Source organism: Pseudorasbora parva, chromosome 2 (genome assembly GCF_024679245.1).
Source record: "Pseudorasbora parva isolate DD20220531a chromosome 2, ASM2467924v1, whole genome shotgun sequence".
NCBI classification, from domain to species: Eukaryota; Metazoa; Chordata; class Actinopteri; order Cypriniformes; family Gobionidae; genus Pseudorasbora; species Pseudorasbora parva.
Genome location: NC_090173.1, coordinates 46135107 through 46163066, shown reverse-complemented (window position 1 = coordinate 46163066; position 27960 = coordinate 46135107). Strand labels below are relative to the sequence as shown.

Genomic DNA, 27960 nt, shown 5'->3' with positions numbered 1-27960 from the left:
CTGTGGTCTGACATAAACATCACTCTCGCAATCTAGCATAACAATGGTTTGAGGCCATTAGCATACGTTAAATGGATGGTCAAACGCCGCATTGAATTATTAATAACAGATATGTGTTGATGGCGCCTGCATCCAGTTTACACAATATCATATATGTATGAACTTCTTACTCAAGCATTTAACTCTTACACTATCTTTTATCCTTCAGCATTGGTGATATGTGGATTAATTTAAAAGGTTCTTTAATATTTCATATATTTAAATATTTATTAATAATAATAATCCCAGGTGCGACACTTTCAGCTGTCACGGTTTAAGTCCGAAGATGAAGAAGAAGGTACAAATAAAGAGAGTCTTTATTAAACGTAAGTCAACAACTCCATGCACAAACAATACTGGACGAATAATAAGTGAAGCTGAGGAACTTAAATGCACATGGCGATGGACTAAATGATGAAATGAATATCCATGGTAAAGAAGAATAAAGGAAAGCATGCAAACAGGTGATTAAACAGACTGATAGAAAACGAAGCGTAACTCTGACATCTGCATGCAAGGTGAACAAATAACAGCAAATGCACACAAAAGACAGCCGCTTCCTGAGATGAAATTCAAAAATATACTATAGCCTTCAAGCGTTCGGGGTCAGTATGATTGTCTTTTGAGAAATGAATAGTTTTATTCGGCGAGAGTGCATTAAGTTGATCAAATGTGACAGTAAAGACTTCTCTTCATCAAAAATCCTCAGTTCACACAAAATTATGAAGCAGCACATCTGTTTTCAACATTGAAAATAATCATAACTGTTTCTTCAGCATCAAATCATATCAGATTGATTTCTGAAGGATCATGTGACACTGAAGACTGCAGTAATGATGCTGAAAATTCAGCTTTGATGACAGCAAAATTACATTTTACAATATATTACAATAGAAAACATTGTTATTTTAAACTGTAATAATATTTCACACTGTTATTGTTGATCAAATGCGGCCTTGGTGAGCATAAAATAATTGTTTCATGAAAATAATAATACCAGCCCCAACCTTTTGAATGCTAATGTATGACCCGAGTTAAAAAACAACATTACATTTTATGAATACAACTTGAAAGGTGACTCTATATTACATCTCATAGTACTTATAAGACTCAAACTAAATATGAACCATCAGAGATTCATCTTATACAGGACAATATAATGCTGAAAGCCCAATAACATCTAAATTAGATCTGCCGACAAAAACTATCTGGAATTGACGGAAATGTACGTCTGCTTGCAGAACAACAGCTCTGATTTAATAGGACGGTTCAAATAAAGGCACGGATGGAAAATCTGGTGGATCAATGCAAACTTCATCTTTCAAGATGTCTAGAATCTCTCCATGTCTCAAGAGGGTATCACAGCAGCAGCTCGGCGAGATCTTCAGAAACCTTTGTTCTGCTGCCAAGATCTGATGCAGATAAATGATGGGGGATTAGACAGAGATGGAGAGACACACATCCTGCTGCCCTTAGAGAGATGGCTTATACAGAACTCGGCCAGTCCTCAGACACGGACACACACTCATCATCTCTAAACAACTATGAAGAAAATATATAGATTATATACAGATTCATTTGACAAAAGATAAATACACTGTGTGCTGTTAAATGTCTATATATTCATTTTTAGTTTTCAAAATGAGAAATGGCAACTAGCTGGAATAAAATATATATTATATAATTACACACACACACACACACACACACACACACACACTAATACACTCACACACACAGGCTCTCACACACAAACACACACACTTGAACACAGACATGCATGGACACACACACACTTACTCACACAACTAGACACAGACAATCACACACACACTTGGACACAGACAAACAAACAAACACACACACACACACACACACACACACATGTTGGTCTATGTGGTTTACAGGGACTCTCCATAGGCGTAATGGTTTTTATACTGTACAAACCGTATTTTCTATCCCCTTACACTGCCCCTGCCCCTAAACCTACCCATCACAGGAAACATGCTGCATTTTTACTTTCTCAAAAAAACATAATTTAGTATGTTTTTAAGGCCATTTGAATTATGAGGACATTTGATATGACCTCAAAAAACCACATTTATAGAGTAATACCAGTGTAATACCCATGTAGTTATACAAATTTGTGTCCTCATAAACCACATAAACAGGCTCACACACACACACACACACACACACACACACACACACACACACACACACACACACACACACACACACACACACACACACACACACACACACACACACTCTCACACTCAATAAAAATCCCTACATGTGCAAATAGTTTAAGGTTTTGGAATAGCATGGTCATACACTTTTCCCAAAAAATAGATCAAAACATATGCAGCCAGCAAGACTATATTCAGTCAATATTCTGTAGAAGTATTGTGGCACATTGACCTTTTACATCGCTGTTTCATAAGACATGAGCTAGATGAGTTAGTGCCCTTCTGTACCATTACAAACTGCTGTGAAGTAGTACTAAAGTACTTCATAACCTGAATTCAGAACAATCACAATCTTTTTTAAACTCAACTTTTGATGGAAATTCACTTTTTGTGAGAGATTTAGACATCTCAAGTTATATTATCCACACACCTAGTTTATTTCTATAAAATAAATATCACAAATGAAGGTTTCCTAAAGTTCAAAAGACTTACGGAACATTTGATAATCGGTTAGTTTAACTGATTCAATTGCAAGGCAGTCACCAACTTACTTGGCTGACTAAGATAAGTGTTAGTTTCTCCTTGTATCAATTCCAGAATTTACCAACAAACTTTATAATGAACATTTCTGTTGTCAGTATATTTTTAGTTTTTGATTATATTCAGTTTTTGATTGTCTCGTAGGTCTAATTTTGTAATAAAAGAAAAAAGCAGGGTGGCCAAAAACAGTGATATTGTCAGGGTTATGTTTGACCTGTTTAATATTGAGTTGGTTAGGCAGTTTTCTCTCCCTGTTTCATTTGTTTCTACTTTTAGTCAGTCTTCTAAGGTTAAACATTACCATAATAATAACGGATACAATTTTTGATTTTAATAATGTTAATAACTCTCAGAAGCTGTGAGTAAAATACACAGAATCAGGCCTCGTGGTCTATTGTTGCTTACATGTCTTTATAGGTTTCACCTTGAGTCTTTCCGCCTTCTGTGAGACACAGGACTGGAATTTTTCTGCACTTAAAAGAGACACAATTGTGTCCGTATAGTTTATGTTTCAGCTATTTCCCCATCCCGTCAGCCCCAGTTCTCCGATAGTATATGTCAGCATGTGTTCCCGCCCCTTTGCTCTGGGTCTGGTATTATTTGGCTTTTACGGATGCAGTCATGTCCGAGCTGTTTGTTTTAGTTTGACATATGCACCTGCATCCACAGTAGCTCATCTATCTTTCTATTTCTCTTACCGAGGTTGCTGGGAAATGTCTGCGTCACCCAATGAGATCCTCCTTTTGTGTAAATTACATAAGATCATTCACACCTTATAAATGATTACAAACATTGAATATAATGTATCACACTCAGAGTACTACATTAAACACCCTCATAGTTTGATACTGACAAACCTATCCAGAAACAAATGCTATCAATACTGTAAAAAAGTAGCTACCTTAAATTTAACTACAATCAACTTTGAAGTCATCTAACCTTAAATTACATTAAACTAGCTCAAACAAATGTGTTGAATCTTGTATAACTTATGTGAAAATGCTTAACTTATGTAAAAGCATATGTAATAGATACTTAAAATGCCATGTGCTCAAATATATCTTCATCCAAACAGAAGGTCCATTTGACTCAGTTATCGGTTCTATCTGAGAATGTGAATTGCACAAAATCACCAAACATGGGATGCTTCCCACACTTCCTGCCATCAAAAGCCAGAGTGCATCCAACTATGGAGAGATATGATTAACACATATCTAAATATACACTAACTTTAAATCCCAGCCGAGCAAAGGCAAGGTAATTTCTCTAGTCTAATGATTATGATTCAGGGTTGGTTGCAGTTTTGCTTATTGGCTCAATAGCACCCTCGTCTGGTATGAGTTTACAACTGGTACATGTATGTATGTGTGTATATATATATAGCACGTGAGTATTTTCACCCCCTCAAAATGTTTTTAAGCCAGTTATTTATACATTTTGCAATAGTGTGTCAGTAAGTAATATCAGTTTACATTTTCAAACATTTATTTTTTCAATAATTGTAATAATCCATTCTAGTGAGATTTTTGTATGCAGAAAGAGCCTGACAACAGCGGTTTGATCCACACAGAGATCTAATCTCACCATCGAGTCCATCTGTGATTACACGAAGAAACTGAAACAAAATCCACAAGAACTGCGACATCTCCAAGACGCTTGAAGAAACCCTTCTGCAAAGCTACAGTAGTGTGAACAGTGTAAAAATACTGTAAAATGGGAATGATTTCAAAAATAATGTCATGAATAGATTTTGTTTATCAATTATATTAATCCCTAATCTAAAGTGTGACCATATATATATATATATATATATATATATATATATATATATATATATATATATATATATATATATATATATATATATATATATATAATAATTAAATAATCTATACTAAATATTATAAGTGGTTTTACTATTCTTTTTATTTTACTTTACATTTATTTTCTATACAATTTAAGAACACGTCTAAATAATGTTAAAAAGCCTGATTTGTCTGATTTTGTGTTAGCATTAAACATTGAATAAACAGCATCAACCTACAGTCTGTGTAAAAACTGTAATGAGAAGAAACAAAGTATTAAAACAAATTATGTCAATATTGTGATGCTGTATGATTACTGAATACAGTCGAGAGGCTGGACAAATCAATGTTTTTTGGAACTCTCAATTCCAAACACCTCACAATCTATTTATTTTTGGAATTGACCCCCAGCCCTACAGAACAAATGACCATTTTGATTTTTGCCAACACATTGAATACAATGTTTTCTGCTTTGCATGCCAATTTAACGTTATTTTACAACTCTCACTACAAAAACAACGATTTGTGCCATAATCATGTAAAATGGCATGCATTTTACAGATTTACAACAGCAGTTCAGGAAGCTAGTTATCACTGTTCCAATCACATCCGCTTTAACCATTTACCAACTGTTTGTTTTGCCATTGTACTGTTTACAAGTAAGAGCACTGATAAGACTATGCAAAGGAACGTTCCACTCCATCCAATGAAATCAGAGAGTTGTTCATCATCTATGAATAAAAAAATGACGAGTGCACAACTTGCTGGGATTTTAGATCACATTTAATGATTTTCGTTCAAGAGATTCAGATTCACATGAATCTTTCTCTGGTCAACACTTCCATGGCATTTCTCTCTTTCAGCCACAAAAAGTCATGTTTTCCTCTCTCTCACACAACACAAATATTTGTACAGAGACTGCAGTCTAAACCAGCTGCGGAGATCTTTAAGAGATCTTACACCATCAGCTGTGAAGCACATGCCAACTGGGCAACAGTCACAAAATGACCCAACTAACCAACAACATAACGTACATATCAGTTGCATTTAAGACACGTTTTTAGAGTCCTCGCACAAGGACTTGACAATCTCCCTTTAAAACAATCTTCAATTAAAAATCCATTCACATCCACTCGTTTCGCATGAGCACCAATGTACTTAAAAGAGAAACTGACAGAATAAAAAATAAAACACTGATCTATTCCACTGGTATGTAACTGCAAGTAAAGGAATGCACATCTCATTAAAAAATACACAGCATTAAAAATTGAAATAAATTCACAAAGATCACATTTGAAGTGTTAAACTGTTAATATCTTCTTCTTGTCTATACATATGTTAGGTAAGATATATCAATAATACTCCCTTTTGGAATACTAAAAACCTAACAGTCAGAGTTAAGTCGTGAAAGCTGCAACAAACATCCATAGTGGACCGGTTTGTTATTGCTTCCCTGTGTAGATATGGAAACATAACCAAAAGCACTCGTATGTTTGGGAGGCAGTCACTGTATCTGCAGTAAAAATCGACAGTCAATTCTTGAATGAACCAGGCACCACAATTATGGTGAACTTGTATAGTATACTAGTAGACCTATAGTAGACTATACTCAATTGTCAATGTCTATTTCTTTTAAAGCAAACGCACAGCAGCAAATCCTCTGCCACCGTCTACTGCTCATAGACAAAACAGAACAGGGACTTGAAAACTTGGAAAAGCTACCAAAACATGTGTGACGTTCTCTTTGGCACATTCTGTCACTGACAAATTTACAGTTCTTAAAATTCATTTCTTGCTTTTGTTTTGTGAAAACGCCTTCAGATTGGTACAGGGAAAAACTTCTTAAGAAAAGAGCGTCATACACAGGCAATTAGCACTTTATGCTCAGAAAAACAAAATATATATATATATATTTATATATACAAGAGTTTAAACACACGAACGCTCCCTAATTCGTTGCAGATAAAAGTGCATTGACTTTTTACTCTTGTAAAACATTCAATGTAGTGTAGCCAAATAGTTTAACATTCAAAAGAGCCATACATTTGGGTTCTCTTGAAATCTGGAAAAAAAGAGTCACGTTTATGACACTAAAATACTTCAGTTCATCAACTTGTTCCAAGGCAATTTCTCAGAAAGCTTCATTAACATTTAAAAAGCAACCAGAAGTCTTTTAGACAGCTGTGTCAACTGTTTCATTTGGAGTTTACATTGTGTCAAGCACGGAATTAACAAGAAAGCTGTAGTGAAAATGGAGCGATCTAGGATCAAATTCATAGAAGCATTATGCAAAGCATCGCATAAATTTGTGCAAACGTGCTACAAAATAATGTGCCGTACGAAAGAGCAATGAAGGCATAAATACGTACAGTATGTTTGAATACAACTGGAAGGCATGACGGAATTCATGCTTATTTTGTACAAATGTTGGACGTGCTAAAACAATGCATTTAACTAAGTGTGCTTAGCTTATTTAAATATTTAGCAGCAAATGGTTCCAGACAAATTTGATCATCTCTAAGTGGCAAGATTCAACTGAGAATACAAACATCTAGATTGCAGAGGGATCATTAAGAGAAAAGGAAAAGACATGAACCAATTTATGGCCCTGTTTAAACCTGGTATTAAGATGCGTTTTGGTCAATCGGATCACATTCCCGTTTACATCTGGTCTCTTTTGTCCACTTTCAACCACTTCTGTCCCAATTTCTTTGAGCAAAAAGGGTCTATAGGCAGGTAAATGTATATGGGTTTTTTTCAGTTCTTTCAATTTAATTGACAAAATAAGCTCACGCAATTGATGTATGAACAACTGAAAAACATGGAGAGCAGCAGCTTTCGTTTCGGCTCTGACAACTGCAAGACCACGCTGCGATGAGTGTGTGTTAGAAATCAGGAATGGTGAGAGAACATTGTGCTTGGTACCTTTTTATGTCTTCAAAACAAAACTTGGGTCTTCAGCCGACAAAGTTTAAATCCTGTCTGGATAGCGCGTTTCCCATAATGTTGACGCTTTAGGTCAGTTGGCGGAGTAGGCATCTTTAACAGCTGTTTGAATGCATTTGACCATATGCGCGTTTACACTATGAAAGCAATCCAGATGAATGCGTTTTCAACTACCTCTGGAAGTGGTCAAAAGCTCAATCCATTTAAGACTCTGATTACATGTACTTGGTCCATTTACAACCCCGTTTAAACTTGTCCACTTGTGATCCGATCGACCAAAATGCATCTTAAAGGTGGGGTAAGTGTTATTTTAAAACCGTTTTAGAAAAAGGCCTCGGGCCGAGTGGAATAACAAACTTGTAGCCAATCAGCAGGTAAGGGGCGTGTCTACTAATGATGGTGAGAAGAGCGCTCGCTCTCGCTCTGTGCACGTCATTATTCAAAACACACGAGTCACACACATAGGTCACACATGACGGACATTAGCCGAGAACTAGCCTAATATATGCTGCTTTTGCTTCACTATGGCCGTGTGTCATGTTCGCTTGTTTGTCCATTTGTGATCGTATTGTGGCTCACTTCAGCGATGATAAAGACCCGTTCATTTCCACACCGTATGGAGCATCTAAATCTCATCACTGTGCTTCAAGCATCCGCTCACAAAATGTGTCCGACAAGTAAGATACTATACTCCTAATATATGTTTGTTTCCTCTTTTCATGATCTATATAACCCTTATCCGGTCATAACTGTAATATGTCGTCAGCTGGACCATCGGCTCGTGTTCTATCGAGTTGTTCATGAGAACGGTTTGTGTTTATGTGATCGCTATAACTCTAATCTTGTCATAACTGTAATATGTCATCAGTTGGACTGTCGTGCTCGTGTCCTATCGAGTTGTTCATGAGAACGGTTTGTGTTTTTGTGATCGCTATAACTCTAATCTTGTCATAACTGTAATATGTCGTTAGCTGGACTGTCGTGCTCGTGTTCTATCGAGTTGTTCATGAGAACGGTTTGTGTTTTTGTGATCACTATAACTCTAATCTTGTCATAACTGTAATATGTCGTCAGTTGGACTGTCGTGCTCATGTTCTATCGAGTTGTTCATGAGAACGGTTTGTGATTTTGTGATCGCTGTAACTCTAATCTTGTCATAACTGTAATATGTCATCAGTTGGACTGTCGTGCTCGTGTTCTATCGAGTTGTTCATGAGAACGGTTTGTGTTTTTGTGATCGCTATAACTCTAATCTTGTCATAACTGTAATATGTCGTCAGTTGGACCGTCGGCTCGTGTTCTATCGAGTTGTTCAAGAGAACGGTTTGTGTTTTTGTGATCGCTGTAACTCTAATCTTGTCATAACTGTAATATGTCGTTAGCTAGACCGTCGGCTCGTGTTCTATCGAGTTGTTCATGAGAACGGTTTGTGTTTTTGTGATAGAAGGGGTGACTTTTTCATTGAATATTCGACCTGGATTAGTTAAACAGATTCTGCTACAGTCGTTCCCTGGGTTACGTATGTGTGGGGCGGAGCTATCAAAATAGGGGCAAGACCCTTTTTGGGGGTAGGGGGGTGTTTGTTTTGGTGATTTGAAATATCAACAACGGTTACCAGATAGCACTAATCCCACCTTGAATACCAGGTGTAAACAAGACCTATGTCTGCCTAAAACAAACTTCTCACATCTTTTTATATCTGCATGGCAGTGCAAGATTGTACTCAATTATCACAGTTAAAATAGCTACAAACTGTGAACTTGCAAATGCTAGAAACAGATGAGCTTTGTTTCAAAGGGTCAAGGCCTTTTGTTTAAGTGCTTTATAGTTTTGTGTCTGTGCCTTTTTGATTGTAATTCTGATTTGTCGACAATTTAACAATACATTTGGTAAGCTAAACGATTTTTCTGTAGAGTTCATCGTGAACAACAAATTTTAGGCATTGGGGATAAGGGCCAGTTAGCTTACAGAACTGAACTCACCACATACTCTTTCTCCTTTTCAAAACCATAAATGCATGAAAAAGTTGCATTATACTGTGAATTGTTTTGTTCATAAATAATTATCAATCCTTTCAAGCCAAAGGGAGATGAGAACTGTCATGGCAACACACCTACCTCGCTTCTGAATCATAACAGATGCTTGTGATGTAGGTCAGGGTAAGTAGGTCGCTAGCTGAGAATTTTCAAAAAATCTCTGCCTTTGATCAGAGATATTATTATGAGCAAAACAAAAACTAAAAAGAACAAATTAGGGATAAACTGGTGAAGATGATGGCATCCCATACATATGTAGGAGGGAAACATGGTCTAATTTGCAGGCGAAGGAATTGGCTCTACTGTGGCCGCCCGCCCCACAGAGGCTTGATTGAGAGTGGGTGTAGGTGTGGAGGCTGAGGGCATTGGGGAGGGTGTGGATGGGGTCACGGCTGGAGCTGTGGTTGTAGTGGAAGTGGAAGTAGCAGCTGAGACTGTGGGGTTTAAAGCAGGAGTGTCACTTTGGGCAGAAGTGTTGTTTGTGTGTGATGCAGTCTTGTTGTAGTTAAGATTGAGGATGTGCTGTTGCAGGTGCCTGATCCAGTCCTCCTGTACCGAGAGAGGGCCGTGAAACTCCATGTCACAGAACCTAAAAGAAATTAATTACAAATAAGGTACTGTGGGCCTACACATTTGTAAAAAGAAAATTCTGAGCTATTTTAAAAAATACTATCGACACACTAAGGCATCATCTACACTAAGGGCATTAACATGATCTTAAACCACATGTACTCTAGCTGATCAAAAACCAAATGAACTGACTACCAAGGTATTAAGACATCATAGACATGATCACAACACAAGATTTGACAAGACAAGTTGTAAATTTATTTATCAATTTATATCTATGATTTCAGATCATTCTACAAGAGTAATTTACTAGGTTGCGAATCGGTTAGCATTCTAGTTAGCAGGCTCTATATATCCAGGCAGCTCACTAGGTTATGGACAAGATTTAATATACAAGTACAACTTACCGGCACTTGAGTGAGTAAATTTTACCCACAAGTCTAACCAGTGGGGTGGAGGGAGGCTTTGGCACAAGGGCAGGAACGGTACTGGAGCGAGGCTTCGGGGGGCCACTCTCTCCCTCCCCTCCTTCAGCATGTGACGGGTGTTTGAGTGGCCGTCTCTCAAATCCTTAAGAGAATAAAATCGGCAGCTTAGGTACAATCTTGCAATTGCATAAGTTATAAAGGAAGACGAACAGCTTAAGGTAGTTTTGCTCAGACCTCGTGGCAAACGCACGTTGAGTTCGCTATGGGCCACCTGTGCATGTGAAAGTGTATTATTGGAATGATGGCCGCCAGGCTGTGGAATAAGGCCATGCTGAGCGGAACTTCCACTCTTGCTTTTTGCGTCTGTTCCCCGCGACGACAACCCCCATGAACAACTGTTGGCGTCCCGTCCTATTGCCCTCTTTTGAGGCAAAGTGAGAGATGCCCATTTGGCCACAGCAGGCTTTGAGGAAACAGGAGTTGTAGGGTCAGAGTCGCAGGATGCTAAGAGAGTGGAACTGCACCTCTGTAAAAGATTACATACATTTTTGATATAAAAAGACTATTTTTACAGCTAAACAACAGAATTGCAATTACTGGAGAGTAGGGGTGACTCCGAATAGTCGAAGATTTGATGCATCGATATGCGGAGACGGATTCGGGTATTATGAAACAAGGATCATACCATTTTAGCAAAATGGGGGTGCTCAATATTTTAAATAAGTGGCACGGCGCTGAGCTTGGCGTCCGGTGTGCGACCCCTTAAGGGCGGAGCGAAGCGCCACCTTTAAAATTCGAACACATTCAACAACATTCAAATTCACAGTGTACACAAACCGGTGGCGGCATTCAGTACCTGTCCGCGGCGACTCAGGAAGTTGTTTAAAATCCTGCCGCACCATGTACAGAGCACCATTTCAAGGTTTTATATAAAATTTATATTACAGTGCCTTGCGAAAGTATTTGGCCCCCTTGAACTTTGCGACCTTTTGCTACATATCAGGCTTCAAACATAAAGATGTTTTTTCACAAAAAGTAATTTAATAATTTTAATTTAGTATTATTATTTATTACAATTTAGTAATCAACAACAAGTGGACAATCATGGAGAAAGCATCACGAAGAACAAGGAGCACACCAGGCAGGTTCGAGTTACTGTTGTGGAGAAGTTTAAAGCCAGATTTGGATACAAAAAGATTTCCCAAGATTTCCCACATTACAAGGAGCACTGTGCAAGCGATAATATTGAAATGGAAGGAGTATCAGACCACTGCAAATCTACCAAGACAGTTCATCACCCTGAACACACCATCCCCACTGTCAAACATCATGGTGGCAGCATCATGGTTTGGGCCTGCTTTTCTTCAGCAGGGACAGGGAAGATGGTTAAAATTGATGGGAAAATGGATGGAGCCAAATACAGGACCATTCTGGAAGAAAACCTGATGGAGTCTGCAAAAGACCTGAGACTGGGACGAAGATTTGTCTTCCAACAAGACAATGATGCATAAAGCAAAATCTACAATGAAATGGTTCAAAAATAAACATATCCAGGTGTTAGAATGGCCAAGTCAAAGTCCACACCCGAATCCAATCGACAATCTGTGGAAAGAACTGAAAACTGCTGTTCACAAACGCTCTCCATTCAATCTCACTGAGCTCGAGCTGTTCTGCAGGGAGAAATGGGCAAATATTTCAGTCTCTCGATGTGCAAAACTGATATACCCCAAGCGACTTACAGCTGTAATCGCAGTAAAAGGTGACGCTACAAAGTATTAACTTAAGGGGACCGAATAATTTTGCACGTCCAATTTTTCAGTTTTTGATTTGTTAAAAAAGTTTGAAATATCCAATAAATTTTGTTCCACTTTAGGATTGTGTCCCACTTGTTGTTGATTCTTCACAAAAAATTACAGTTTTATATCTTTATGTTTGAAGCCTGAAATGTGGCAAAAGGTCGCAAAGTTCAAGGGGGCCGAATACTTTCGCAAGGCACTGTATATTTCCCTCAAATCGTCAATATACATACTGATTTCACCCTGTGCTACAAGATACACCCATCGTGCAGCTCTTTTGTCAGAAGTCGATTCAAAATTGAGCATGCGCTTATATAATGTGCTCATCTGGTGGCGGTGTGAGATACCCGAGATGCGGCGCTGAGCTTCGCGTCCGGTGTGAGACCACCTTTAGGCACAATCGGCTTAAGAACGTGCATATAAACGCACTCAAGGTGTTCTTTTCCTCTCTAGGCAGGTATTTTTTAGGTTTATTTATCAAAATGTTCTTTTATATATTTGTGTGATGTTCTGTATTTCGATCGTGGCTTTAACATGTTATGAGAAAACGTTTTACGAATGTTTATCCACCACATTACCTTTTATTTAAACCTAAATAAGAAAGCCATTGTCAGTTTGTCTGTCAGTTGGCAGGCAGTTTTGGTCGCTTTATTAATTATTTGCTGTGTGCAGTGTGTAAAGGAAAATAAAAATAGTTTTACCCTCCTGCTGACTAGTGTCATGCCCCTCCCAATCCATTCACACACACATAGATGATTAGACTATCGGTTGACCATAGAAAGATTCGACAATTCTGATTCGAATGTGTAAATCCTTAGTCGGGGACACCCCTAGTGTAGAGTGGTAAAGCATCACAAAATTGTTCTAGTTGCTTTCATACTTTCTTTTGGGCATAGCGGGCTCCTTGCGCATAACTTTGCTGCATCTCTGCTGCCTTCTGTGGACGGCTGCGTATCCAGGCACTCAGCGTCTCGATAGGCGAACCATTTACACACCACTCTGTCACGCCAAACTGTCGTAAATGTGCCCGAGCATGACTGGCCAATGCCTTCCTGTTCTCAAAGTAGAACCCACAGAGTTCACAACTAGCATCTGAAAAGGAAAAATAAAAAAAGATAAAGGCACACTGTTTTTGAGATTATTCACAACGCATTTTATATATTTCTGGGTAAATCAGAATATTCAACAAGGAAAGAATATAATACTGTCAAACAAACAATGAATATTTCCCAATAGGACAAGAAACATCTATAAAAAACAAATACATTGTTTTGCTTATAACCACCAACTATTTTAAGTCTGAGGGGATCTTTTGTTTATTTGAGTCATTATTCTGGAAACATGGCAGCAACAAAGACATTGAACTACAAATACTGTAGTGTTTAAGCAAAATCATGGAGAAGAACCAAATAAGGAGACTTACAAAAAAATACGCTTACCCATGTGGCCTATTCCATGCTTCTCCGTTGAGGCTTTACCCTTTAAGGAATAGTCCTGTGGGGGAGGCGAGAAGTTTTTAGATTGGACGAGCAGTGTCTTCTCTCCTGGCTTTCCCTCCTCCACCAGCACCTTCTTCTTCAGCGGAGACACTCTAAAAATCTTCCCCACAGGTGAGGTGGGGGACAAGGCCATGCTTCCCAGCCCATGCTTATGAAGGCGTGAACCAGAGTGGAGCAGATTAAGAGGTGATTTGCGGGACAGGGCAGAGGTCTGATAGCCTGGACCACCATCCTGTCCCGGTTCCTCCTTTATGCCCAAGGCAACAGATGCAGGGGTTGTGCCCTGTCTCCTCATGACTTCCCACAGTGTGTCAATTGGCGAGCCATTAACAGACCACTCTGTGATGCCCATATGCCTCAAGTGTGATCGCGCGTGGCTTGAGAGGCCTTTGCGGTTTTCGAAGAATTCACCACAGAATTCACAGCGAATATCACGGGAAGGTTCCTTCTCCTGAGTCATAACTGTAGGAGGAACGACAGTAAAATGAGAACAGATGATTCAGTCATCCATTAAAATCATTACAAATTATAAAAATAAACAAACAAACATACACCACAGGTGTGGAAAAGAAAAAGGAAAAAAAACTTACCCAAGTTGACTGGATAGACATTATCTGAAGAAATTAAACTGGAATGTAGTGGCTCTGGGCTATAGCCTTTATTTACTCCCATGTCTGATCCTTTCATGGTAACTTCTACAATTTCAGGCTCTGGTTTTGGCTTAACCAACTCTACTGTTGGGGGGGAACTGGCAGCAGATGTCAAAGGAGACATTTTGCGGTTAGGCTGATCGTGGCTTGGTGTTTTGGCAAAGTGGAAAGGCAGGCGCCCAAGAACATTCCCTGGTGGGGAAGAGGACTGGGCCATGGGCCGAGGGAGCCCTAGGCCCGGGGAAGAACAGGGGGATTTGGGGGACTTCAGAGGTATAATGGACGGTAGGCCTCTACGAACTATAATCTCTTTTAGTGTGTCAATAGGTGAGCCATTTACAGACCATTCGGTGATGCCAAGTTGGCGCAGATGGGAACGAGCATGACTGGAGAGGCCTTTGCGGTTCTCAAAAAGTTCTCCACAGAATTCGCAGCCCACATCTTTCATTGGCTCTGATAGAAGTGTACAGAACAATCCATCAGATTTAAGTTAGTTATTTGTATAAACTACCTTATGTAAATGAAGAAGTAAAGAATAAACAAGGACATGCAAAAACATGTAAAAGTTGTTACCTATAGGAAAGGACATCACTTCCCCACCACTGAAGCGAAGGACCTGCAAAGAGGAGGGTTTCAGCTTCTTTGGGGGTGGGCCCAATAGGGTGTGGGCAGAAGATGAGGTAGCTTTGGAGCCAATGGTTGTCTTCGAAGAAGAAGTTGCTGTTTTATATAGGACAGGGCTGGAGGCAATAGGTCTCTTCGAGGAAGAAGTAGAAGTGGAGGGTAAGAGGGAAGTCATGCTGGTCTTCTGGGACCTCAGGTCTTCAGGACCATCAGAGAGAAAAGAATTTGCTCTGTGCTTAAAGTCATCAGTCAAGATGAACCGGTTGAGTAAGTCAATGGGGGAGCCCTTGGATTCTGAATACTCAATCCCAAAATGGCGCAAATGGGCACGAGCATGGCTCGAAAGGCCTTTTCTTGTTTCAAACCATGCACCACACAACTGGCAAATGATGTCTTTAGAGTCCAAGTCCATTGCTAGAAACGAAAGTGAGAGGAACAGAAAAGTTGATAAGATTGTAAGGACAGACAGACAATAAGGGCCAGATTTACTAACAGCTTGTGCTAAGAAAAAAAACTGTCAGGATTTAATAAAAAAAAAAAAAAAAAACCTAATTGATTAAAAAATGGGTAGACAGGTTGATTTTTGCAGCTGACCTTCTTGCATATGCATTCGTAGGAGTTTCCCTTTCAGACGAAACATTTATGGAAGGAGAGTATTTCAATTAATCCTGCAACGTTATTTACCAAGGTTTGCAGGACTTTGCACTAATCAATTTATTGTCATTTGCACTATTATTTAACACCCAAAAAAAGCACGTCTTAAACCAGACGCTAATTTGCGCTGCTCTTGGTTGTTTGTGTTGGTCATTATGCAAAATATTCACCACTGTCTGTGTTCTTTAATTTGCATGTCATCAGTAGATTACATACAGAACTTTTCACTCCCATCTGCACTTTTTTTTGGAATTGTGTTTTCATGCTAATATGTCCCGTTTTGTAAATCTGGCCCATAATGTGCAAGGATCAATAGATGACCCCAACACTATAAAAAATAGCAAACAATTTGTTGAAATTCTTTATTAGTATTTAGCACATTAAATGCATTCTTACTAAGGTTCAAAGGGGCATCTGTCTCTTGTGGTGCCCAGAATGGTTTGGTTGGACTGGAGAGGTTTGTAGACTGGTTCTTTCCTAAGACCTTATGCTCTTGGGATCGCAGTGGGGAAGACACGGGAAGTAAGGAAGAGATGGGAGCCTTTCTCAGCACTGGGGAAGGGGAGCGAGACTTTACAAATGGAGAGGAAGGCAGAGAGCCAGCTGCAGATGGAGTAGTTGGGGAAGAAGACACTTTAATAGTAGAACCAGCAACAGAAAACGGGACAGGGGGCTTGGTGTCCAGCAGTCCCTCTTCAGGTTCAACATCTTTTGTGGGGCTAGGTATAGGAACAATAGAGGCATGGTGCTGGGGCTTCTTAGATGATTCAACAGAAGGGGAGGTGCCAGTGAAGCATGCATCAATGGATCGTTCCTTAGTGATCTGGTAAAGGAGATCAATGGGTGCTCCACTGTTCTCCGACATGCCAACACCCAGCTGGCGTAGATGAGAGCGGGCATGGCTAGACAAACCACGACGTGTCTCAAAGGTAGCACCACAAAACTCACATTTCAACAAGTTGGAGCCTAGAAAACAGAGAAATGGTGATTCAAGACTTATCTACACTTCATGAATTTTGATAGATTTTTAACCAATTTACACTTTGAATGCATTTTCACTTGGAATGTGTTTCATCTTGTATGCATTTTAAACCACCTCCTGAGGTGAGCAGACTATCCTTCTTCCCAATTGACTATTGGAGGGCATTAACATTTGGTCTTTTCATTATTGCACAGTTAATCAAAAAGTAGTGTAAAATCTGTAAATAGTCCTTTACTGACTCCACTGTAGAAGTCAAATCTAATTTTGATTAGTTGATAAATGTCACATAAAAAGACAAATGGCAGACCAGGCTAATAAGAGCAAATATACATGATATGTTTCATCAGCTCAAATATTTATGTACATGAAATTAACAATAGTGTCTTTAAAGGAATACTTAATCCAAAAATAAAAAAAACATGTCTACAATTACTCACTATCGAGTAAGTCCAAATAGGGGTGGGAGATATGACGAAAATCTTATATCACAATACGAGTAATTTTATTTCTATTTCACAATAATGATTTTTATCAAGAGCAGTGAGGTATTTTCTCTCTTTTTTGTTGCTTGATTAGCATTAAAGGGTTAGTTCACCCAAAAATCAAAATTTTGTCATTAATTATTTACCCTCATGTTGTTCAACTCACTACAGTGGTTCAACCACTCACTACAATGGTTCTACAATCATTTTATGAAGCGACGAGAATAGTTTTTGGCCGCAAAAAACCCCTAAATAACGACTTATATAGTGATGGCCAATTTCAAAACACAGCTTCCTGAAGATTCAATGCATGATGATTCAGTGTATCAATTCATGATTCAGATTGCCAAAGTCACGTGATTTCAGCAGTTTGACGGTTTGACATATGATCCAAAACACTGAGTCATTAAGCTCCAAAGATTTACGAAGCAGTGTTTTGAAATCGGCCCATCACTATACAAGTCATTTCATTTTTTTGCGGACAAAAAATATTTTCATTGCTTCATAAAATGATTGTAGAGCCACTGTAGTGAGATGTAGTGACACTGTAGTGAGATGTAGTGAGACGTCTTTAGTGCCTTTTATGGGTCTTGAGAGAGGAAATGACATTGGTGTCAATGAAGGCCTTTCTGAGCCATCGGATTTCAACAGAAATATCTTCATTTGTGTTCCGTAGATAAACAGGGGTCTTACGGGTGTCGAAGGACATGACTTTTCACTAACGGTTTTTCTAATACTATGTATTTTGGCATACTGTTTTTCTCATACTATATAGTAGGGAAGTATTCGATTTCGGATGAAGCAAGTCTCTTAAAGAGAGCTTTCGCATATACTGAAATGAGTTCTCTTTCGCTGCTTATTGTGCTTTAAATCACCTGTTTTTAAACCGCAGTCGTGACAGCGCAGCATAGCAACTTCACATGAGCGTAACCGCAATAGAGACAATAGTCCAAAATCTCTACCGGTTAATCGCTTCTACTGGTATATCGCCCACCCCTAATTCCAAACCTGTATGAATTTCTTTTTTTTTCTGTGGAACAAAAAAAGTTAATTCAAAACATTTTGATTTTTGGGTGAGCTATTCCTTTAAGAGTATAGATTAAAAGAGTTGTAATAAAATAAAATGTAAATTACCCAGAGAATCTGTCTCTTTAGATTCAGAGTTCTGCTCCTCTAGAGAGAAAAGGGTCTTCTCTTCTGGACTTGTGTCCAACTTATCTGAAAGTGGCATATGGGCCTCCTCTTCTTCCTCGTCCTCATCCTCTGCCTCCTCCCCACCTGAATATGCACAGACAGAGACAACATGTTTAAGTTAGCTAAAAAATTAAAGTCTTGCAAGGACAACCACAAAGGTCTCAAGTGAATGTTTACCACAAACTAACTTGTAACTAGCGTTTCCTTAACCGTATGCACATAAATAATACAATTAAATAATTCAAGCTTAACTGGATAACCATGATTTTGAGAGATTTGTTCAAAGAACCCAAACAGGTAAATATTTTTATTTATTTGCTATGGGGACAGAAACTTAGAGGGCAATCACAAAATTCCAGAAAATTTTAGCTAAAGACAAAAGAAATGTAAATCATTTATGGCTCTTAAAATTCACATCAACTTCTTTCTTAAACTCTGAGATCCACCAACATTTCCGATCGGATTTCATAACATTAGTCTGCCACTTCTTTTGGCAAAAGAGTAACAAATATATATGTCTAAACAATTATTTCGAACTCATTTATTTGTCTCACAAGCACCTTAAATGGACATAGCCCACCCCAGCACCCTGCTAAGCTTAGTCCTGTGCTTTCACAGTGCTTTGATTGCATTTTTTGGATTTAGTGTTTTTAAAACAGACAAACTTTGGAGATGAAATCATAAGGTACAGCTAAGCAAAAAGCCTTTACTAGTTTAACTACAACTATCAACTGGTTAATCTAGTTGTTCACGTCTCTGATGAACATATACAAGTAGTTTATTCACTCCAGAAGCAAATTCAGCATGCCTAAAACATTCAAGCAGCACAGTGTTTTTTTCTTCTTTCTTTTGAAGCTGCTGCAGCTTGCTCTTCTCAGCATATTCAATATAATAAGCTCTGAACGCGTTCCTGCGGTGGGCGTTTCTGTTCTGTCATTTGATCTGTCCTAGACACATTTCTAGCAACATCAGCTCTTTTTCTCCCCCTCAGACTGAAAATTTAAATTCACTGTACTCGCATGGAATAACCAGACCAAGAGACAAAAGACATGAAATGCTAATAAGTTAAACATGAAAATCCATCGTTTAATAACTTATTCAGGACAACAACAAAAAAGCAGCGTTGTCATTATTCTTTTTAAAAACGTTTTTTTTTCTGAAAGTGCGGGGGAAAATGAAACAAGAATCAAGAAATAGAATAAAACGTTAGCGAGATCCATTTGAACATTAAAAAAAGCACCTCAAGTAAAATGGCGAAGAGAGCCTAATTTCGGTAATCATACAGACACTGAAAAAAGAAGCCGTCATTTTGACAGGACATCAAAAACTGCGTTTAAGTAGCCTACCTGAGCGCACAATAACACACATCTTGACTTTTCAGATAAAAAGAAAAGTGTCAGACAGCAGGGGAATGATGAGTCGCTTTCGTACGTGCACTCTAGCTGTCTCACTAGACCATTTCAGGCATCAGTCATTTAAAACACACATAGGGTATGACAGGAGCTTTCTTAAATGTTAACACGATTGCATGCCATGTAAGCTTGAAAAGTGTCGAAGCTCCGAGCATGCATCTCTCATGCATCCCTGTGCACGGCGCGGAAGTGCATGCACTCACCATTCAGCGGCTGCAGCGCATCGGACTTATTACAGCACCTACAGTCAGACAATTTTTCCGCTATTGTTTGTGTCTGCGGGGAGGTGGAAGCAGCCATTTTGCCCCGCACACATGCACTAACGCACCAAGGCGTGACGAGCCGAATAAAGGCGGAGACTAAGCTAAATATTAAATACCAGACATCAATTACATTAATGAAGGTTGCATTAAGAAATTATCCACCATACAACAATCTTTAGAACTGATTTCACAACTGCCCCTGACAGCATTACAAAAATCCCAAGGCATCCACACGCTTTTGAGGTTTCTCTCTTTCGTGTATTTTGGACTTCTATGGCCACAAAGCAGGTGAGTTAAAGGGCAGGCTATTTATGTAACTTATGTAATGTAAAGAAACTTAACTTATGAGCAATAACATCATCACATCAACCTTTGAAAAGACATCTCTACAATTAAACTAGTCCGAGACCGTTGACTTTGTATTTTTTTCTAATGCAATGCAAATTTTCCATTGCAAATTATATTTTGGCTACAATCATTTCAATGTCCACCCTTTAGCTTTAATGACAGCATGCAAGAACTACGGACCACACAAGTTTGTGCAAAACCAACTTGTTTTCCAGCATGTCATTACAATGTTCCTAAGAGCACCTTGCGCTTCAATAGAAGCAAGAACATCTGACCTTTTTGTTTCAAATAAACTTACATTTGAGTGATGACAGAAATAATCCAGAATATCAATTGATTGTTTTCTGTAAGAATTATTATGAAAAAATGCATGCATTTTTTCTTTGTGCATCATTGTTTCTCAGCTATTTTTGCAGTAAATTACATAAATTAATAAGATCTATGTAATGACCATGGCTTAATCTTTTTACAGTTCTTCGAGAAATCAAGGAGTAAATCCCATTCACTTACCCTCTTGTTGACTGATATTGTGCTTTTCTTTCCAGTGCTGTTTTGGAGAGTCAGAGGAAAGAGTGGCAAGATCTGCAGTCATGTTCTCCTCATCTTTCATATCTTCCCTGCTCTCTTGCTCTTCATCTGAGTTTTGCTCTTGATTTGACTGGAGAGTATGGGTGGGAGCAGTGGGTAGAACAAGATCTGGATGCTTGGCAAAAAGTTCTCTGAGAATATTAATAGGAGAAACGGTAACTTCCCAATTGGTGATGCCAAAGTCTCTGAGATGGGCTCGGGCATGACTGGAGAGGCCAGCCCTGGTGTCAAAGCCGGCACTGCAGAACTCACATCTCATTACGCTGAAGGTCGACGGGTCAAAGTTGGCAACTAGAGGTGGCAATGGAAAGTATAACATCAAAACAAGTTACACAAGCCTTTGGTTCTGTATCCTAAATATGGAAAATAAACTTTCATGAGATATCAAGTTCATAAACATTAACAATAGAAGGTTAAAAAAATGTGCATTTACATTTACAAGTATCCTCACCTTTTTTCTTCTTTTTCTGGTAGGAGAATTTCTTCTCAATGGCATTAACCTCCTCTGGGGAGATGAAGTGCCTAACATTGTAACTGACACCCACTCTGTTCAGGTGACCCCTAATGTGATTGGCTAGTCCGATGCCGTTATGGAATCGATCTTGGCAATAAGGGCATTTTCTTTCCACACTCTTGAACAACCCCTCGCTATCATCATCTTCATCATCTTCCTCAGTTAAAGCACCAATAAGTCGATTTACAACATCTTCATCCTCTTCATCAATATCCTCTTCATCATCATTATCATCATCACCACCATCCTCTAGTTTTGCTGTAACAAGTGTGTCTTCTCCGCTCTTCCCTAGACTATCAGATTTGTCTTTTTTTAGTTTGGGTTTCTCCTCCTGTGCTTCAAGCTTTTTGTAGCTGCTCTTTGATGGAGAGGAGCTGGTTTTGAGATCCAGAGCACAAGCAGGCGGCTCATCCCCTGAGATTAAAATGCAGTTATACATTTTGTTTTATTTTTATACAAAAGACCATTATTGCACAATTTGGTGGTTAAATGCATACAAAATGGGGTGGGATGCAATGAGAATGACAACGCTTAATGAGTTAAAGAAATAGTTGATCTAATATGGAAATTCTGTTTTCTTTTACTCACCCTCATGTTGTCTCAAACACAAATTACTTCCTATGAAACATGAAACAAGATATTTTGAAGAATGTTCATGCTTCTCTTTTCTATATAACAAAAACATATTGGGTTCAGGGGCTCCAAAAAAGAGGTAAAGCATTTTGAATGTCCCTTCATAATGTCTCATTTTGCATTTCACAGAGGAAAGAAAGTCACACAGGTTTGGAACAACAATATGGTAAGTAAACAATAACAGAATTCTGGCCTGACTACTGACTACTCTGCAACCGTTTAAGATCTCCGTGGCTCTGCTCATCACTCACCCATCACCCTGATGTATGAGAGGGGAGTTTGGAGGTCAGAGCTGAGAGACTATGAGGATGAGGGGTAACTTGATTCTTAGCTGGGCTTGCTGCCCCTCAAGCAACCCCAGCCTCTCTGCTGCCCCTCGAAGGCTGGCTGAAAAGCTGCTCTTCAGCTGCAAGGCTAGGGCAGGCACCTTCACAGGGTCTGCAGGGGAAGGGACCAGGTTCAGACCAGGGTGACACCTAGGCTTTCCCCAAGCTTATGGCCAAGCACGACTCGTGTAAACTATGTGCCTTTAGGATTTTAAGGCTTGGCATTTGCTGCCAATCCATATATTGGTCCTTGCTGACAATGGCCACTGATTTGGTTAACTGTTCCTCTCCTACAATAAAAATTGAAGGAAGAAACTCACTATACCACCAACAGTGGCTAGCAGTGAGCATTGGCCAAAGGAACATGAAAAGTTACACCTCACAACTATAATAACTGGCCAATGGAATGGGGGGAGTCACTCCTTTAACCAAAGGTCAATCAAACAGGATGTTCCGCTACACAATCTATGCATCACAATAACACAAAATGCATACAGTACACATACATATAAGCATGCATCACTACAAGACCAAAGACAGAAGTACAGGTATTTATTCAAATTAGAATTGTGACTGCAAATTCTAATTGTTCTGTTGTGGTGGTTGATGACAGTTATGTAATGTGACAATGTTGTAAGTGGATGGTGAGAAAATTATGGAAAATAAAAACAAGACATTTCTAAAAAAAAAAAAAAAAAAATGCATAAATGATTTAACAAAAAATATACCATTTGTTTATGATATTTTGCCTATGTAAGTGTTGCATTGACAAGTATAGTTTACTTGACTCAAATGCTGTTGACAGTGCTAAGTGTTAGCATTTATGGACTACATTATCTGTTTCCTGGGAACTGAATCCCTGCCATAGCTACCACCTTACCAGTTTATCTACACAGCTGAGCATTGACTGGTCTAGGTGATTTAACTTGTTATTGATTTACCTGTTTTGGAGTCTTGTTTTGGATCATGCTCTGGTTCTGGTGTTGGATTGTCTTCTTTCCGGCCCTTATCTGCAGTCTGGTTTGGGTGGTTTGTTGACTTAGGATCAAGTCTTGTACTCGCTCTTGTGCGCCCCGGTTTATTCTTTGCGGCCCGGGCTGAACGCTTTTTTCCTATGGTCTTGAATGCCACATCCTTACACCGCGGAACAGCCCTTGGATTTTGAGGAGACGACATCTGAGGTTTTAGAACATTCTCTTCCATAGGATTAACCAGAGATGTCTCTCCTATTTGTCTCGACTCCTCCGCATGGTCTGTATTTGCATGCAGGGTTGCGTTATCAGGTTGGTCTGTGGCTTCTGGGATAGCAGAAGCACTTTGACAAGACAATGAACAAGAGTCCTCCTGCGAAGGGGCAATGTCGGGCTGTGTTTCTTTAGTTTTTTTAGATGCTCTAATGGGGTACCTCTTGTTGAGAGGAGAAGTGACTAAAGTTGGTGTAACATCTGCAGAGGACTGGACCTGTTCATTCTTGCTGGATTTCTGCTGGAAGCGGGGTGAAGTTCGATAAACACCAGCCTTTTTTCGGGTGGTGTGCGTCTTGGTGTGTTCGGAAAGCTCTTGAGGTACATCAGAGCTAAAGTTGCACTCTAGACACACAAATTGGCCACATTTGACCTTTGTTGACTCTTGGATGACTGGCTCCAATGAATTGCTGCAACTGGCTTGCACTGCCACCCGCTTTTCCCCCTCATTTAATTTTCCAATCTCTTCAAGGATTTTCTGCCGTGATTCCTCATGGCATCGGTGATGATCTAGCAGCAGTACCTTGTCTACAAACTCCTGACCACACTCAATACATTCAAATGCATTTTTATTAAGATGTCTGCTCCAAGCGTCTTTCTCTCCACATTGCCATTTTTTCCCAGATCTACCAACCTGGCCATGCTCTTGCATGTGTTCACGTAGATGGGCACGTTTTTTGAAGTAAATGCTACACTCTACACATGTGAAAATCTCTTGGGAGAGGTCTCCGTCCAGTTGGTGGTCTACTACTAAGTTTTGCCTAACCTTGCCTACCTTCTCAGTTTTTTCCTCTTTAAAATCAAACATTTCTACCCCACCCTTTGTTGTTTTCTTACGCTGCTTTATTCCAGAAGGCTTTCCCTTGGTCTTTCTACCAGCTCCCACTGTGCGTTGCCAGGTGCCTAAACCAGAGAAAGGCCTCAGTATGGCCCTCTTTTTCCTTCTGCGTTGGATGAAGGTGCAGTGCGCCCAAGGTCCAGGTGGTGGGCTCTCTGGCTCAGAGTCTGCTGGGAAGGTGTATACATCTGCCTCTTTGGTGTTCTTCTCTTCCCGCCCTCTACGATTAAGGACTTTCTGCTCATCTTTCTTTTCTTTTTGGCATCCCTCTTTTGGTGTAGTATCTGTTAGATGGCTCCCTTTGTCTTGTGCCACTGCAAGTAAAAAGGTAAAGGTTTTATTGACTTGAGTATTTTTAAATTACACATAGTGGTATTTACATGAATTCAAACATGGTTTAAGGTACAGTACTTTTCATTTTTTTACGTTTTGCTGCACGCTTCGGTAGACTGGAGACTGTAGTTGTTGGCTCCCTGTATGTAATATCTACTTGATTTTCCACCTCCAGGGGGGCAAGTAGGTTTTTATCAAGAAATAAGTGCTTGGTTTCCACAGGTTCTTGGCAGGAATCAATGTCAAAGCTGCAAACATAACGATTAAGACTGATAAATAGGTTTCAGCTCTATAGTTGTCTCCAACACACCCCTCAATATTTAAAATCCTCATGTATTTACCTTTCTGTAAACCTGTTTTTCCATATAATCATCTGCATCTCACCTGTCTTGTTGTAGTCCAGAGGTGGGACTCCCTGGGCTGTGAGCAGCCAGACCATGAGGGTTAGAAAAGTGCTGAAGTTCTTCCTCTGACATAAACCATTGGAATCCACACAGGAACACAAACAATATACACATGACTTAACAGAAAGCAGTAGACTCACAGTTATAAATACAGCATGTAGACAAACAAAACCATAAACACTTTTCACAGCGAGACAAGTTTCACAGTACAAACACATAATAGATCAGCTTGTATGTAGCTAAATGACTGCTCAGTCATTTATTTTTTTATTTATGATTTAGGCAGACCCCTGTGAATTTTTTACTGACATAAAAGTAGGAATGAACCAGAGAGACAATTACCATCCAAGGTTTCTTTCTCTGAGTCCGAGTCCCATGTGAGAGATGAGGGAAAGGCTGAAGATCGTGGACTTCTCGGTGCTTTACCACAATGCTCCAGTGTGGGGAAAAAGCAGTTTGGACCTTCTAAATCTCCATTTCCGTCACCCTTCTCCACGTCATCACAATGCAATAACCCCCCCTGTGAGTTCAGAGGGTTGAAACAAGTCCAACATTACATAGTTCTGTTTAGGAGAAAGATACAATTTAGCAAGTTTCTCACATAAAGATAAAAGATAGGAATTGGGAAAATATATATATAATAACGGTGTAATAATATGATTAGAAGGTATCTAACTATCAAAACAATGACTCCCACATATATTTTTTTTCATTCATACAGTAACATTTTTTTCCCCATTGGAAAACATTAAAGAGATCCATTATCTAGGGCCTTGGCTTTACCAGGAAGGTGCAGTTGAGTAAGGATGTTGATGTTGAAGGCAGTAGCACTTGGTTGGACATCAGATCTTGGGGGTCCCTGATCGACAGATCATCCTCAGGATCCATGATCCTCTGGTGCACTGGCTTGTGTGCAGTTACAGTCTGCCTGTCCTACATTATGAAGAGCAATTCCATTTCTGGACAAACACAAACATAACTAAGATGCGATCTAAGATTGGCCATCTAAAAGCAATATGAACTAGTAGCCACAAAAGTCTCATAATTTCATAGGGTATTTTTATTTATTTTTTACAGATGAGCATTTGCAAGATGTTTTCAAATTCAGGAGGTTAATGTGGGGTTAAATACATTGTGCTATTCAGTCTTTGAAAGAGTGCATTTGAATAACTAAATCTTTGTGTTGAATTCCCGAGGAGTATCACTCTGACCTATTTTATCATGCCTCATTTCCTACGTTGATAATATCAAAGGGTGCCGTTTTTTTACTGGAAAAAAATATATACCGGCTCCCGAAAATATGGTGCTCGTCTATGTAGTTCACATGCGTTTATAACTTGCGATGCTAAAACTGGACCATCTGCAAACGCTGCCCTTCCCCAGCAGCACAAACTGACACTGTTAAACATTTCTCAGGATATATGTGGGGTGAGGATGAAATTGTGCAACACTCACGGAAAGCGGCCTGTCTTTGGAATCCTCTGCGTCCAATCACATCGCTTTCTCCATGTCCTATTTGGATTCAAGTGGCACGAACGCACGGGCGCTTATAGAGCATGTGAGCGTTGCGCGTTATGCGTCCTGGAGCGTCGCAGCCTTCTCTCAGAAGCACCGGGAAAATCATATAGGTTAAGCTAACGGTGAAGACCGCCTTTGCACTCTAAACACCGGACTCCATGTTGTTAGTTTCGGAGGGATGGTGACGTTGGTGGGGAGGGGAAAGGAGTTTATGTATCAGCCACGGTGTAACTCTTTCACAGCAGGTTGAGAAATGAACGACACTTGACCAATGCGGTAATAAAGGCGCTGTTGCGTACGCAAAGCTGCCAAATTTCAGTACATTTGTCAGTGCTTGAATGACATTATTGTAAATGTCGCTAATTAAAAGATTAAATTAAAGTACAATGCTACATTTAAAAACTGTAAAATAATCGCGTCATCTTAAAATACACAAGATATGTGAAATTGAAAACATTGCAACTTTTTGTAAAGACATGTATTTATATAATGTATAAGTACTATATAATGTATTATTACATCCATCCATCTATCTATCTATCTATCTATCTATCTATCTATCTATCTATCTATCTATCTATCTATCTATCTATCTATCTATCTATCTATCTATCTATCTATCTATCTCATATTGTAAAAATTCCACATGCCAGTAACAATTAATACATCAGTGTAACTACAGTTAGATCATTTAACAAGAAAATGAGTACAAACTATTTATTAGCAATATACTGTTTAAATTCTAACAACAGCACAGGTAGTTTTGTAAATATATTAAACAAATCATATAAGCTAGGTTTGGAAATGTTATTATACTATATATATATATATATATATATATATATATAGAGAGAGAGAGAGAGAGAGAGAGAGAGAGAGAGAGAGAGAGAGAGAGAGAGAGGCCCGTGTGTGTGTGTGTGTGTGTGTGTGTGTGTGTGTGTGTGTGTGTGTGTGTGTGTGTGTGTGTGTGTGTGTGTGTGTGTGTGTGTGTGTGTGTGTGTGATCAAAATAATGTCCTTAAACATATTTTTGTAAAGAAAATTTGCGTGGACCAAATATTTAAGGCAAATTAGATTTTGCCTTAAATTGACTATAGATTAAA

At 39.1% G+C, this 27960-nt stretch overlaps 1 protein-coding gene across 1 annotated transcript; it reads right to left on the bottom strand.

The window, feature by feature from the left end:
- Positions 1 to 5341: 5341 nt before the first annotated feature.
- Positions 5342 to 27087, bottom strand: wizb (WIZ zinc finger b). The gene is made up of 17 exons (XM_067422069.1): positions 26796 to 27087; positions 26124 to 26299; positions 25683 to 25860; positions 25321 to 25405; positions 25015 to 25184; positions 23463 to 24917; positions 21500 to 21976; positions 20971 to 21339; positions 18378 to 18521; positions 16176 to 16745; positions 15075 to 15539; positions 14442 to 14954; positions 13792 to 14313; positions 13233 to 13444; positions 10791 to 11082; positions 10536 to 10698; positions 5342 to 10147 (listed from the first exon to the last, which is right to left on the bottom strand). Exons 2-17 carry the CDS (start codon positions 26226 to 26228, stop codon positions 9832 to 9834), a joined length of 6036 nt encoding a protein of 2011 aa, XP_067278170.1. The 5' UTR covers positions 26229 to 26299; positions 26796 to 27087; the 3' UTR covers positions 5342 to 9831.
- Positions 27088 to 27960: the final 873 nt, after the last annotated feature.